This window comes from Branchiostoma belcheri, unplaced genomic scaffold (assembly GCF_001625305.1).
Source record: "Branchiostoma belcheri isolate BF01 breed outbred unplaced genomic scaffold, Haploidv18h27 scaffold4, whole genome shotgun sequence".
Classification (NCBI taxonomy): Eukaryota; Metazoa; Chordata; class Leptocardii; order Amphioxiformes; family Branchiostomatidae; genus Branchiostoma; species Branchiostoma belcheri.
The window spans coordinates 6,184,485-6,200,186 of NW_017804020.1; the positions used below are offsets into that span (position 1 = coordinate 6,184,485).

Genomic DNA, 15,702 nt, shown 5'->3' on the forward strand with positions numbered 1-15,702 from the left:
TCATGTCATTACTTGGCATTTTGGTCTTGAGTATGAATGGGGATCCTTGAAAAAAATAAAAATTGACTGGCAATTATTGGTAAGGCATTGGTTTACCTGAAAGGCAGCATTAAATCCATAATATCATATAATCCATAATGACACTAATAATACACATCTTGGCCACTTTAAAGCAATTATTGGAGTTAGTTTGGACATGAGCATGAATGGGAATCAGGAAATCAAAATTGACAAGTGATAGGAGTTACTTGTAGTCTTAGGATTTATTTTTAGATAGAGATGAATGGATGGAGGCAAGAGATGCTGGCATCACAGAATTCAGTGACAAGCTGCTTTGAGTTATATAACATAGGGTTGAGCTTGAACTGACAGTTACGTAAACTAATTTGCTGATGTGGACTTGCGAGTTGCAACACCATCTGAACCCAATGACAGTACAATGGCTTCTGACTCGGCTTGTATATCAGGACAGAAGAATGTTAATGCAGTAATTCCAAACACAGCAGATCCTACATGAAAAGCACGGAAAAGGGACATCCTGGATTTAGCACGACAGAATAAGATGCTAAGGCATGGAAAGCTGCACTCTTTTACGTTAAAACCCTTTGAAGAGTTGATGTAATGGGGCTGGCAAATTGTTGCATCAAAAAAAGGCACCAAATTCTTGGCTTTTCCGGAGTGAATTGTGTAGCATAAATATGCGGGGCTATTCTGAAGACCCTGTAGCTGATCTGTCATTAACTGTCATATATTTTTTAAACAAATTTTGCTGGTAGACTAACTTTTAATGACAAACTCTTTCCATATCTTCACATGATTAGTTTTGTCTGTCAAAGATGATGGATTGGGCAAAATTTTTGCCTGTCATGAGCAACAAAATTCTGTCAAATGACAGACAGACGCTGGCTAGAACACTGCCCTACACAATTGAGAGCATGTCTTTGGTTTGAAAACCAAAATGTCTTTCTGACATGTGCCCTTAGTGTGTACTTTGTGGACAAGCCTGTGTACTATAGCAGCATTCCTGCCATGCTACATGCTACACAGCTCACAACTCTGACAGAACACTCCTACATTCCCTCGTCAGGCCACCACAACTCCAACTTCTAAGAACGTAATGTGTTGTTGGTAATATAACTTATAAGTTGGTGTAAGGCCACAGCAATTTAAGCAAGTCCTTCTCTTCCATTTATTTCTGATTTGGCCTAACGTTATCTTCACTTTGGAAAGAAGAAAACACTGTACTGTAACTAGTGACCTTGCACAATCATGTACATCTGTAAGACTCTAAGATGTATCCAACTTCAACAGGGTCCAAATTCGGCTATGCGTGACAGGGGCTTTTAGGAGTAGGTTAGATGTGACATCATCTTTTTCAGCCAATCATACCATCAAAGGTAAAACCCAGGCTTGGCATCATTTCCTGTACATTCAAGTTCAGCAAAGAGACAGGTTTTAATTGCCAGTAACACAGAAGTCTAGGCTTTAGCTAGTAATGTCGTAACTCCTGCGAAAGCCAGTGGTAAGATGGCCAGTGAAAACTACAAAAGAACTACACATTCCAGCTCAACTCAAGGGGCACAAGTCAAGCTTTTGGGCAGACACAAGTCTGCTGAGATAGTCTGGGTGCCAGACTGTTTCTAGGGCTTCCACACTACACAGGCCAGCTCCTCAGCCCCAGGGATAACATGCCCCCAAGGAAATTATAACTCTGTTCCGATCCTTTAACTTTGATCCTAGCACGCTATGAGTCTGGCATCCAGGCTGTTGAGATGTAATGGGCCAGTCATACATGGGAAACATAAAATGCCTACAATACCTTTGGCGTGCATGGGGAACTTTCAGTATTTTACACATTCCCCATTTTTAATTGGGGTATAACAAAATGTGTGATTTGCAACATTTATTAAGACTTCTAAATAAAAGCACTATCACCTTTTACTTTTAACAAGTGGCTTATGTAGGTTGAGACAGGTCACAGTGTATTAAGGAGGATTTGAAAGAAATTTAAGCATCCATTTAAAATCATTGAGATAGTCACCATTACACTTAATCCAATTACTCTTACTTGATCTAAACAAAATGCCAAAAGCGGGAAAAGTGAACACGCAAAACTTCGGCGGAGGAACTCGAAGCATGTGAGTCAACAAGCTGGAATGTCTGAACTTTTGACACGTTCCCCGAGGGAGATGCGGTAAGTTAAGCGAAGGCACCTGTCAGAACGTACTTCACCCACATCTTCTGACAACTGTAAGCTTCCTTAGTAACGTGGAATGCTGCCAGTAAACATTGGGAAGCACCAGGCACTTCCTTGTGTAACTTCCTCGGGGCATTCCCAAAGTCAACAACACGCCGCCCGCATTCACATCTGGGTAGTAATTCCTCACAGAGAGGATGTTACAATATTCACTTCTGATTACCAACATTGTACCATCTTTGCATTCAATCATTCATCCTTCCTGAAATGATTTCAGGGCAAAGTAGTAACTTGAAGTAGTAAGTCAAATCAACTCTAATAGCATACTGATATCTATGAGGCAAAAATGAGATGTCGCTGACAGAAAACGGTTTCTTGGTTCATATTTTAGGCAGGTTCTTGCTATTTATTGGTGGCATCATAAAATAAAGGCACTCATTTTGAGCTGTTTCAAACACTTCACCTATGAAATGAAGACAAAAATGTGATAAGAAATGGCAGTAAATGACAATATCTGACAGATTTCATCGTCCACAATATTTTTTTTGGATTGCCTCTCTGAAATTACATAGGATGCGAGGTTTGCCTGTCTGGCTAGTATCCATGTCCGTATGTTCCTGAGGAAGCTCGTGGAAGGGAAGTGGGACCAAATAACCAAACCCACAGAGTTGAACTGTCACACACTATGGTTTCCTGCCCTATTCTGCTTGCCTGGTGGACAAGTTTCTCCAGAGCACTTTCCCCATAGCTTCAACCAGCAGGCCTTCCTATGAAAGAAAGGGAACAAGAATTGACCAGAGTGTCAGTCTGTGGAAAGGTCAAATGAACTCAACAGTGGCCAAACTCTAGCCTGGGTACCATCCGGATTTTCGCTACGCAACGCTTGAAAAAATCACTTGATTCTTTCAAGCGTTGCGTAGCGAAAATCCGGATGGTACCCAGGCTAGGCAAACTCTGTATTCGGCTACGTTTTACCGTTTTTAAACCCGCATTGTTAGTCTGGTGGATACATACTACTTTCCCAATGTTATACAGGCTGTCACTGCAGGAAGTATTTAAGTATAACACACGGGTGGGATGTTTATACATGGTGCTTAGTGCTGCCATGGCAACAATGGATAAGCTGTCTGCATCTGATCTTACTTTACAGTCTCTTGTAACTCTTGCCACTTTCAACAGTATACACATTCTTATAGTTCTGACTCACATGTTCCTACATGTGATGTACAACCATGATATAAAAAGAGGCAGATGTTCTATTGGCTGTTGCCATGGAAACAGACTGCAGGGAAGCAGAGTGCCCTTGTCCTCAGTGAAGTTAGCATCCTGTTGCGTCATCAGTTGATTCAAAGGTCACCAGTGACTCCGACATGTGCAGTTACGTAGGGTGTTGACAAGGTTTTCCTGCATTTCTGGGGATTCCATGCATACATATCGTACTGAATGTAGAAATTTCTTAAGAGGTCAAATAATGAGTAATCAAAAAACATTAAAATCTGACCGCAGGGTTAGCAAGGCCAGATATCATATCTACCAGTACTGGGTTTTAGTATAATTTCACAGTGAAGCTTTCCCTTTTCCAGTTTTAGTCCTTCCTGAACTGTGTCTCACCTTTAATGGCATCCAATGCAATTTCACAGTGGCAAAAGAAAAAAAAAATATTGCCACCCTAAAATTGTATTGGATGCCTTTACCTGCCGTCACTTTATTACCCTTTGGGTACATCCATCCACCTAAAGAGAGTAGTCTTAAAGTGTAAAATCATACTGATAAAACATGAAAGTGTTCTAAGTTTTCCTGTGTTAAGCCCAAAGCCTGGTACATTCCTGGCTGGGTCCCAGTGTGACAGCACGGTGCACTGACGCGATCTCTCTGTTTATAAGAAGATGATCCAGAGGTCTGACGGGGTGGCACTGGAAGATGGCACCGCTGGAGGATTGCTAGCCGGTTTGGCAGAACATTAAAGAGAAACTTGGCATTGTTTGCCATTACGTGCCATTACATGCAAAAACCTGGTTCTAATATCTGCCTACTGGGGACCTGGATGGCAGTTACAAGATCAAGGCTTGGTTAGAGTGGGATTTCGGTAACAACCTCTCTGCTTTTTGCTCTCAGGTCTGAAGGATAAAGGCAAGGAAGGCCATTACGCTGTCATAAGAACCAGTGGGTTAAGACCTTAAGATGGTGTGAGGAATAATGCACAGCCCATCCTGTGGGTACTTTTCCACCAGAGGTTGTTGCTCCCTTGCTTGTAGGATGGTTTACCCTTTAACTTTTATCCTAGTGCAGTACAAAGTACCTGTATACAGTCATATCGCGAATCCCACCTGCAGACACACAAGTCGCGATCAATAGCTGTGCGAAACGTAATTTAGAGTCAGGCATTTCTTGATCAAAAGTAAAAGCCGTGTACATGCATGCTGTACACATTATTAAAGAGGAAAGGTCTAAATCAATTTTATGACTTTTGGCAGTGCAGCAACAGAAGCAAGGCTGCTCCAATCACATTCCCACACGTGTTGGGCACACAGCCTTGTTCATACAAGACCTTGACCAAGGGTGCACTGTTAAAATCTGGGTTACCATAACTCAGCAAGAATGGGAGTGTACAAATGGGGAACTATGTCCAGCCTGGCTGGGGAACCTGTTTCCTGGCCGTGTTGTTCCATATGCGGCCTGTCATTCTGGCTGACGTCCCACCCGACATTCCAACCTGCATCATACCAGGGGTAAACCTACACCACCCACCATACAGGGATGAGTTGTACCAGCAGTCAGCGCTCTGTTATGGTTTGTTGCCATAGACTCAAACCGCATTTCGGGAGAACCTCTAATTATTTACTTATGCTGTATTCATATTTGATTGCTGCCTGTATGTCTGTGGCAATCTTTGCTGACCTGTGTAATGTACTGACATATTTTCAATAAATGCAAATGCTAGAGGATGGCAGAGAAAATCATGGGCATGCTTGGGAGAGAAATAAAATGAAACTGTAGATTATGTTCTTTCTCTGCTATAGCTGCATTTTAAGACAAATTTTACTTGTTTTATAGATTTTTGAAGGGTCACAAGGTTCTCCTCTAGAAGCTTAAAAGTGAGAACCCTGCCACCATTTTCACTGTCTCTTGACACTGAACCAACAACAACAAAAACAGACAAGACAGCAAGTCAATATTGAAAGGAAGCACAGCCACACAGTGGATCGGATGTGACATCTTTTACTGTTTCCTTTCCCTTGGCTGTTGACCGAGGGAAAAGATCACAAGAAGGTGCGACACCACAGAAAGTGTCCCTGTATTGATACAGTCCACGTCCATCCAGATGTTACACAATCACGGTCAACGGAGGTCAGACGAGAGGGTCGGATAGTTCGTCTTATGGATGGATACCGCCCGGGGGAGCTTACTCCTTGGGCTTTGGGTGTCTCTTGTTGTGCTTCTTAGCAAACCGCATGTTCCTCAAGAACTTGGGGTCAACCTGCAAGGGCAGAGCAAGATAAGAAAGGTATACATGAGTATTGAGAGGAATTCTCTTTGCATGTCGTGAGCACTCCAAGCCTGCAACTAGCAGATAACAAACACCAGTCACTGGAACAGTATAGAACACTGGAACTCAAAGGTCAGTTAGCTGTAAAGAGTACATACTGTGCATAGAAAACATTTGAAAGCCCAGAAACCACTCGGGAATCTAAGCTTGTACTGAAAACTTTTCACTGCAACACTTGAGCTGTATTTGTAATAGTAGATCAGTGCTCATGTCTGACAATCTGGCTTTTGTGTAACAGTTTGCTATGAAAAAAAAAGGACTCTCATATATCGCACGTAGTTGTTCCCTTAGTTTGTTAAGTGTTTAGTCTAAAGGATGTTGGATAAAGGCTGGTAGAGGATTTGGTGTCAAGCCCTGGCAAATTGTGGCAAACCATAAAAGAAAGTGCCCCATCCAATTTTATCAGAATACTTATGTGCTTGGCACAGTTCTGTGCCACATGAAATAAGAGACATGAGTTATGATTGCTGCCTTACTTGCCACTATTGTTATCTATTTCTATAGATGATAATAAATAATTTGAAGCAATATCATGACGAAAATGGCAACAAATCTGCATATCAAAAGTGCATTCTTCCTTTCCTTAGTGTAGATTGTTAGATCAAGTCCCGCATTCTGTGCCTTCCAAATGAGGACATTTCAGGACAACATATCCTCTGTGAGAACTACCAAGGGAGAACAAATTGGTCAGAGATAAGAAGGGAACATATCTAATTAATGCTAAATGAAATACAGTCAAACTTGCTGAAGCAACCACCTCTATAAGCTGACCATGTGGCCATAACAGACAGCTTTTCCTCAGTCCTGAAAGTTCTCCCCATAGACATAGGTGACTTGCCTAAGCCGACCACAATGTCTAACATGACCACGGCTGGCACTATTTAGGGCCGAACATGGCCTAATCCCTGCCTTTAATGATCGCATTATTGAAGCATAATGATTTTTGATGATTAGATGATTTTTGATGATTAGCGAGAAATTTATGGTAAAATTGGCCAGTTTTGAGTATGGGTGACTATGGTCAGTATGGGTCAAAGATGGCACCCACTGGGTCATTGCAACAGTCTACTATAGGATGTGAACTCTGTAATCTCCGTCTTATCTTGTGTTGATGTGCTTTGTGTAAGACTAAGAAGACCACTTGTCTAAGAAGACCAGATTCATGTAGGTTCCCTTGGTGGCTGTCTTCCTAGACAAGTTGAAGTTTGACTGCATGTAAATGTCTTGTCAATTCACATAGCAGACAGCCCTTGTCAACAACTGCACAATCCTACTAAAATACTGTTTCAGCTCTACTGTTAAGGACAACAAGTGTACAGTCTGTTCCTCATCACTCCAGCTCAACAGCTGCCACATCCGCCCTCTCACCGAAATAAACACAAGAGGATGTTGGAAATCACACAGACCTTGGCCCTCATTGGCTGTCACCATGGCAACTGCAGGGAGGAATGTCCCACAGATTACTCAGAGGAAGTGGTGATAACATACTTCCAAAAGTAACTACATTCCCTAGTAACTTAAGCTCAGGATATCTCGAAGGAAGTTCACTAACAGCTTTAGGTAAAGCCATCAAATTGTACCTCCTGTATGGTAAAGCTCAGTCTAGATCCCAAAGAGCCTTGAACAAGTTTGAAAAATGACGTTTCCATCTAGGAAGAGGGCTTTTTTTTGCAAGAAAATTTCAAAGCCTCCGTGATTCAAATCAAATGTAATTTCAGCGCGGTGACACACAAAAAATATTCTGGATGAAGAAATCTGCCTAATGATATTAACATTTACTGCCATTTCTTAGCACATTTTCTTCATCATTTCATATTTGTGATATATGCATAAGATTATCATGCAGGAATACCATCATACTGTGTGTTGTCGTCTCTTGACTTGACATTCTTGTAATTAAGGTTACTTTGTCAGTCTTGAACGTGAGCCAGCTGGTGGCCCAGTCTTACCACAGGCTAGATAAGAGAAAACCACAGCGATGGCAAATTAGTCTCACCCCCTGCACCCTGTACTGATACTGTGATAGGTCAGGAAGTACATGTGCTCCCAGCCACAATCTTACAGCCAAGGACGGAGATAAGACAGGAGTATCTTTGACCATGATGTATACTAATATACTAAATGTCTTCGGGCCTACTTTAACATGGGGGAAGGGTGTCTGGAGATGTTCTAGCCAGCCTGAATTTTTTTTCTGTCATCTCAACTTTGCTAGCAAGTCTGGGGCATCCCTTCCTGCATTTTAAAGAGGCAAATTTTGCTGGTAGACATGTCTTTTCATATCTTTACACATCGATTTTTGTCTGATAACAGATTGGGCAAATTTTTGTCAAATGACGTTAAGCCTGATGCTTGATAGAACACTGCTTTGGCAGTTTGGGGCTACGTTAAGCTAACAAGGGGTCTCTAGGGTTAATTTAAAGAAGGGTGTGTTAGGATAGTTGTGTGCACTAAGTAAGAGCTCATGTATGTTAGAACATGAAGAGGACTTCAGTAGGGTAAAGATTAAAATTCCTGCAGTTAACATATCTACCTACATGAATGTACTAACAACCAAGTTGATACAAAACCCGCCATTCAACATGTCTGAACCCTTGGATCTATAGCTCCATAACTTGAATGTCAAGTACGCTCCCAATACTCCAGGGCCCCACTTGTGCATTCATCCCTGAAACGCGATAGCGGTCCGTGCTGTAATATCCGGTCCGCACACCCCGAGAGAGGGTGTAATCTCCCCGGCACTAACGTACGCCATAAATATTTCACAAGGTCGTCTCCTGTTGAAATATGCTCCATCTAATTTCTGGTATCACCTTTACTGCTGTGGTGCAGGCAGGCAGCATGAATAAACTTACTAACTTACTTATTCTCTTCATCCCTTGCGAGACATAAGGCCATAAAAAACATGTACATACAGACTTGTAATAAGCTTGTTACCTGTTAATCTATTTTGGAACGAAAAGCTTTATTAGATTAGATTAGACGGAAGTCATTAATAAAGTATGGCAAATACTCATTCAAGGTCTATGTGTCTTCCAGTACAAATTTGTACTGCTCTGGATTTTTTTATTATTTCCTGTATTAAGCTAATCCGCCAAATATATTTAGTCAGATTAGCTTAATACAGGAAATGGTGAAATATGCTGTCATTTCTGTGTGTGTGTGGGTGTGTGTAAAGTCCAGCTTGAATGTGTAGGCATATCACAAGGTGTAGTATTCGGAGTATGTAACATTGTCATTAAAGATTTATCTACAGTATCTATCACAGTTGTAATGCTGAGGATTTTGTCTGGTGTTATACTGGACGCTACAGTAAGCTTTGAACATCATTTTTAAAAAATCATGGGAGAATTTCAGTGGTACAATGTAGTTTGCAGCAGAATGCAATTTCAGGGTGGCAAAAGTCGTATCCCAAAAATAAAGAGATGACTAAGTTCAAAATCAAAGGCTTCAAGAAAGAAATGACGATGAAAATGTGATAAGAAATGGCAGTCAATGTCAATATCAGGCAGATTTTTTCATCCAGAGTATTTCATTTTTGTTTTGCTGCCCTGAAACTGCATTGGATGTCTTTTGCAGTCCACTTGCAATTAAAGTTATTGATGGCCATCGCCGAATACACATGTTAAGGGTCGACTGTTAATTTCATCTGAGCTACAACTTGTGTCAACTTGCATTGGTACCCATAGTAGCACCCATTGATCCTGTATGCACACCAAAAAGCTTTCATTGATGGTATCTTATGTAAGGTGTACTAACATGTTTCCACTACTCCCAAGGTTGGACCTGGTAATGGCTTTTCCACGAGTTAGCCCGCCTTTTCAGCGCGCTGACCACATTTAATAGCACTTACTCCGTCCCAGGACACCAGCTTCCCCTGCTGTAATGAAATCTCACATGCTAGCGGAAATCACATCCCAGACTGCTCCCATGGGTCATCCGGGCGGTTATTAAATTTCAGCTACAGGAAGCAATGGTTTATTCATGGTGCCACCCATAGGCTTGGTGGGAGCCATTCATGTTTCTTCTGCATATACAAGTTACAATCAAAGGTGTCAGTGTTGGAGGACAGTGAATCTACAGATTCCACCATCTTTCCGTCATTTGACATAATTTGCTGCTCATAAAGGACAAAAATTGGTGTGGAAACAATAAAAAAAGAGATATCATAAAACTAAGCTTAGTCTACCAGCAAAATTTGCCCCTCAAAATGCAAGGAATAGGGATTCAGACGGTCAAGATTTTGAAAATTTTCCAAAGGGTCATCACACACTTCTGGCTCAAATCCTCCTGCTCCACATGACAAATAGGAATTGAAATGACAGAGAAAAAGTAAGGCTGACTAGAACACTGAGTGGGTATCTAGGACATGTGTATGTAGGTGTGTACCAGTGTAGGTATGCAGAAAAAATGTATTTTGAGCCCTGTTCACTAAACCCCCATTCTTTTTCCCCCAGTGCAAATATACCTTCAGCTCACGTTCAAGCTCACGTTCAAGTTCAGCTCACGTTCAAGTGCAGTGTCTAGACAGTGTTTATGACCTGAGAGCCGAGAGAGACAGCACAGGTGCTTATCCCAAGGCAGCGCAGTCTTAACGAGCCAGGCCTGTGTTAAAAGCCTGCTTCTCCGAGGAGCCGACATGTCTTAACATCCTCGCTTTGTTGGGAAACATCACTTACACAAAACCACTTACACTTGGCATGGACTCGGCGGGTCAGGGCAGCTTGGAGAATGAAGCGTACATATAAAAAGGGTTTCTTATCCTAAACTACATCTAAAGGAAAACTCTGCCGCAGAGTTTCTCAAACTATATCCAGACCACGCCTGGCCAACTTTAAAACAAAAGTAGAAACATGGGGATACAGAATAGATGTATGTTGCCTGAAATTAGGCTATTTTGTAAATTTTAGATTGTCAAAGATGAAATAAATGTGAACACATATTCCACAGTCTAATTTTTGTATTAATACTAGGAGTGCTTACTACATTTAGTACTAAGTAGTGTGTCTTAAAAAGTTGAAGCACCCAAAGTGATCTCAGTTTAGTTATGAGTCTATACTGCTGAAATAAACTCCTGAAAAACACCTGAGTAGACTGTGCGTCAGTCGGTACAGTGGGCTCAGGAGTTGGTCACACGGCGTGACGTCCTTAATTCTACCCCCAGCCACTCTGTGGCCAACTCAAGAGGAGGGACTACATACTACTTCCACCGCAAGTGGCTCCATCAGGCTTCAGGCCTGAGAGCACCACACTTGAGCTGTAAAATGGTGAACTATTAGACTGGAGAACTGCAGAAAAATGTTCCTATTGACAGGGCTCCAAACACCCACATGCAACTTGCTATTTGCAAGTGACTTTCAAGATTTGCACGAAAAAATATTCTGAAGATGGAATTTTGCATGTTGAAAATGAAATGTTCCCTATAGACTGTGGAATAATGGCACATCTGTATTGCCTTTGCCTTTATAGTAAAATTATACTCAATTTAAAATGTAGAGTGTTTCCCATTTTCCCTGATGATTTTTCTCAAGCCTACATCGAAATTCATCAGTTTTGCAGGCACACGTCTCATTTCTTCCAGGTGCCCCCAACTAGTAGGTAAAAATTTCCCTGTCATAAGCACGTTAACGTTGGAGACTTTCTTATGTATCTTGTGGTACTGTATATCAAGAGAAGACTGAACTTCTATTCAGTATGAGGATTTTTTGAATTGTATATTTTCTGCCCTCATGCAATTTTGCATTGTAACCAAAAGATAGTACCAAGTACTAGTATTTTGAGCCCTGCTATAGATTCTTACACTGCCTGTGTGACCAAATACCCTTGACTTTTCCCACACACTGGAAAGATCAAGGACACATTCAACGCCACAAGTGGCTTCTTCGCCCACGCAAGTCCCGACAAGTGGTCGATGCATTAGCAGTGGACGTAAGGCTGACGTAGACTTGCGTAAAGTCGTTGTGAAACTTGGTCCTGCATTTGGCTCCCAGCTACATAATACTCATCTTCTTCTTTTCACAAGCTGACCTAATCTGGGCCAAACTTCCTCTCATTGTAGCCACATGCTATATTTCTCACTGGCATTTCTTGTGAAGCAATTCCTTCCTAGCTCTATTCAAAAGGCCCAATAGAGCTGAGAACTTTGCTTGATGAGTTTTAAGCTAAGAATGTCAAACTTTCTTGTAGTCTTTGCCAAGAGGTGTAATTCCAATACAGTTGTGTGCCTGTACAAGCATCAATTCCCTATACAATACTGTCAAGGTGTACAGTTACTACCATGTACTTCAAACTGTTTCATCGTAGAAGAGAAAAAGAACCAAGCCATTATTCTTGAATACAGCTGAGAAACAAAAAGGAAAATAAAGAGGAGCACCAAGAATGGCAAGAAACCAGAAATTCAAACCAGGCTGAATGGAACGAATATTATTTGTTCACATCTTTGCGATTGTTGACTTCACGTTTTTGGGACTGTTGACTTCATATTACTTTGTTACTTCATTCTGTCAACAATTTCAAATCCTAGTTCTATCCGAAGACAGATACAGGCACATCCAGACTTCAAGCCAAATGTTTTGAAATTGTAGAGCACAGAGCAAGTGAGAACAGTCCAATAATTCTCCATGCTGTTTCAACAACCGACTAGTTCTATGAAAAATGTAACTTTATCAAAGCTCTTCATCAGCCTCAGGATGTTACAAACATCTGTGCTCGCAACATGTTGTCTCTTATACACCGGAACATCAATGCATCTGCCCACCCCCTCACATTACAGATCCATACATCTGAGATTCTGACTCGACCTTTTACAACACTGCTTGACGTAGAATTTCTTCAGTTTGCGTCATTGCCACAGGGCTTATTAACTCATATTGTCTTGCCTCCTAGTGACAAGACACACACTTATTTAAGTCTGCCACAAATTGCGTCATGGATGGAAGCAAGTCTTATTCTAAACAGGTCTTATTGCCATGGGAGGTGGAAATGGGATGATATCATCAAATCTGCACTTATCAAAAATTGCTTCAACATATGATATGCCTTTAGTGCAAGCTGCAAGTGTAATTTAACTCATACTTGCACTTGCACTCGCACATGTAACTTAGACAATTAGCTGCACCAGACAAAATTTAGCTGCACCACTTAGAATTTAGGAAGTATGGATCATGCTAGAAACTACTCAGAAACCATAATTTTATTTTTACGATTAATAGATTGTAACAGTCAATAATTCAAATAAAAATCCGCAGACACTTTCATGGACCAGTGCAGGTTAGGTGCAGGTAGACACCAGAAATACCTGTAAAGCTTTAATATTATCCCTCACCTGGGCTGGGCGTAGATACATTCCCCTTATAAAAGAGCAGAAATGAAAGCTGGCAAACCTTTTGATAAAGTCTATTGGGAGAAAATTAAAACAGCGTGGCATGTACGCAATGCCCTAGAGCTTGGTAAAGGATACTTCAAAAGACTTCTGTGTGAAATCTAACTTCAATCAGACATCAGTCATATAGCTCAGGGCTTTCAGGATGGAGTTTTACATATTCAATTTCCTCTCTGACATTTTCCTTAATGCTGTCGGCAATTGAATCTCCCACCTAGACAAAAGTTTCACATGTCTCTGTGGGATGACCTTTGCTGAGTTCTCTTGCTAAGCCCACGCGCAATTAAAACATAACAAAGGCTAGCAAAAAAGAAAAAAAAAAAAACATGTTGGGATGTAAAAGGCCTACTCACATTGTGTGAATAACAAAAGGGTCTGATTTCTCAAGCGAAAATACTGGTCGTAAGTTTTGATAACTTTGGGACGGCACAAAGATTCTGGAAGGAAATATTGTCATTCTGCACATAAGTAAATTATTAAAAGAGAATAACTAGGATACAACAGGTGAGCTGCACATGTACATGTATACTGGTAACATCCAATGCTAGAGCTACACTTCTACATATTGAAGTTAGTAAATCCTATAATTCATTCATAAATATTTCAGGACTAGCACTAGCTTACAGCTGGGTTCTAAAAGTAAAACTGAAAAAAAAAAAAAAACATACCATTGCAATAACCCAGGATGTCAACCACCATGTAACTACCAAACCCCCCAGAATGTATGGATACAGTTTCTTTCATCAATATAGCTGCATCTGCTCCTGCTTATTCTGAAAATTTAGGGAGACTAGCTGCAGTTTTGCTTCATTCTGCTAGGTGGTGCTAGTGAGTGAGCAACACACAGGCACTAGAGATGACAGTACTACACTTACCAGTAAAATCTTTGAACATAATCTGACAACTTACCCCCTTCAGAGACTCGTAACGGTTGCGGCGTGGTTTCTTGATCCCATTTCTGTGGGCCTTCTTGTCTGTAACATAATGAACATGGTGTAAGCTTGCACCAAAACTTATAGTACACGTGTCTCCTTGAGTCCTTACCTGAGGAGAACACTTTGCACTTACAGTTATAATTTTTTTTCACATGAAAAAAAAAATGTAAATGTACAGTACCATCATAGACCTGCTTTCGGTATAAGTTAACTGAATACTTAAAATTCTCGCATGTATGGTTATTCAGAAATACCATCTGCATATGCAGCTCAGTGCAGGTAAAATAATATTTGGAGCTGTGCATGTATTTCAAATTTTGTGATATCTATCTGCACCAAACCTGCATGGTCATACTGGGGTTTTACAGCATGTCAGTAAATTCCGCGCCTGCGCGAAACCCAGATTTTTGGCAGTTTTCGTTGGATGTTTGGTCAATGTTGCATCAGAATTTGCTTGTTGAAGACGATATCTTTTCCGACATAACATTTAGAAACTATAGACGGAGCGTTAACATTATATGATATGCATAATACAACCTTATATGAGACGTTCTGCTATACAATACAATACGGTTTCACACAGGTGCAATACGTTCTGCCAACGTGCTAGTTAAAAGTGTGGTGCAGGTGGATCTTGTCTGGTGCAGGTAATTTCATCTTCATGCTTCATCTTTGCCGGGGCTCTAAGATGTTGTACAAGCCCCGGCTACACCCCCATATAGCCCCTGTTGGGGCAATTTGCGATGTTACATGCAACAGTACAGGTAAAAAAAAAAGAATTTCGAAGCCTGTTTCCAGGCTTTGAGTACTTACTCTGGTTATGGTTGGTGTGGTTCTTGGACTTCGCCATGTTGATCCACCTAGTGGGTACAGGATCCTGTACAAGCTAACGACAGCAAAGTAGACATAAAATAAATCTTTGACTATCCTTCTTTGACTCTTTCAAATTTGATGAAATCTTCTTCTTCTCTTTAATCGTTAAATGCCCACGATCATGTTAATAAAATTTTCGTCTCGCATGTATAATAATTTATTTCCAAGACGCTTACAAACGATCTCCATCGATTCATCATCGTCATTAATCTCACTATAATCTAATAAATTTCTCTATGATACATATGACTTGTTAAGCTTAATAGAAGGCTCGTGTGCATGATTATAAAGGATTTGCTACAACTTAAATTAGTCATCCACCTATCCTTTTCCATGGCTTTGTGGGGAGGGGGGCAGGGGTAAATATGCACGGGTCAAAATTCTTCGCTTCTATCCTTTGACAACTCTCTAACTCACGTACTGAAGGGAGAAGCTTTTTCATTGTGGCTTTGCCGTTAATAATTGAACTCAGGTCAGTGCAATAAAACTAGCAACAACAGCAGGGAAAAGTTCTGAATGAAGAAGGGACATATGACCGATGGTAAACACTCTGTTTTGACAACATTTAAAAGAACTATACGTCCAGTACACAATTCAAAAGTCATCAGGGAGGTAAACAAATATGTCAGTTAGTTAATGTCTCGTGTGATGAGGTCGGATGGCTTCGCAGAAGGTGAGATTATGTCGGATTTCAGGGGTATGATGTGTTCACGTACCTCTAACAAATATGGCGTCCGGAGAAGAGGACGATTTAGCGGTGGATTGTGGGTAA

At 40.9% G+C, this 15,702-nt stretch overlaps 1 protein-coding gene across 1 annotated transcript; it reads right to left on the reverse strand.

Annotated features, from left to right (window-relative positions):
• Positions 1-5,400: 5,400 nt before the first annotated feature.
• LOC109477295 (60S ribosomal protein L29-like) lies at positions 5,401-15,702 on the reverse strand. The gene is made up of 4 exons (XM_019778397.1): positions 15,647-15,702; positions 14,871-14,943; positions 14,032-14,096; positions 5,401-5,675 (listed from the first exon to the last, which is right to left on the reverse strand). Exons 2-4 carry the CDS (start codon positions 14,905-14,907, stop codon positions 5,601-5,603), a joined length of 177 nt encoding a protein of 58 aa, XP_019633956.1. The 5' UTR covers positions 14,908-14,943; positions 15,647-15,702; the 3' UTR covers positions 5,401-5,600.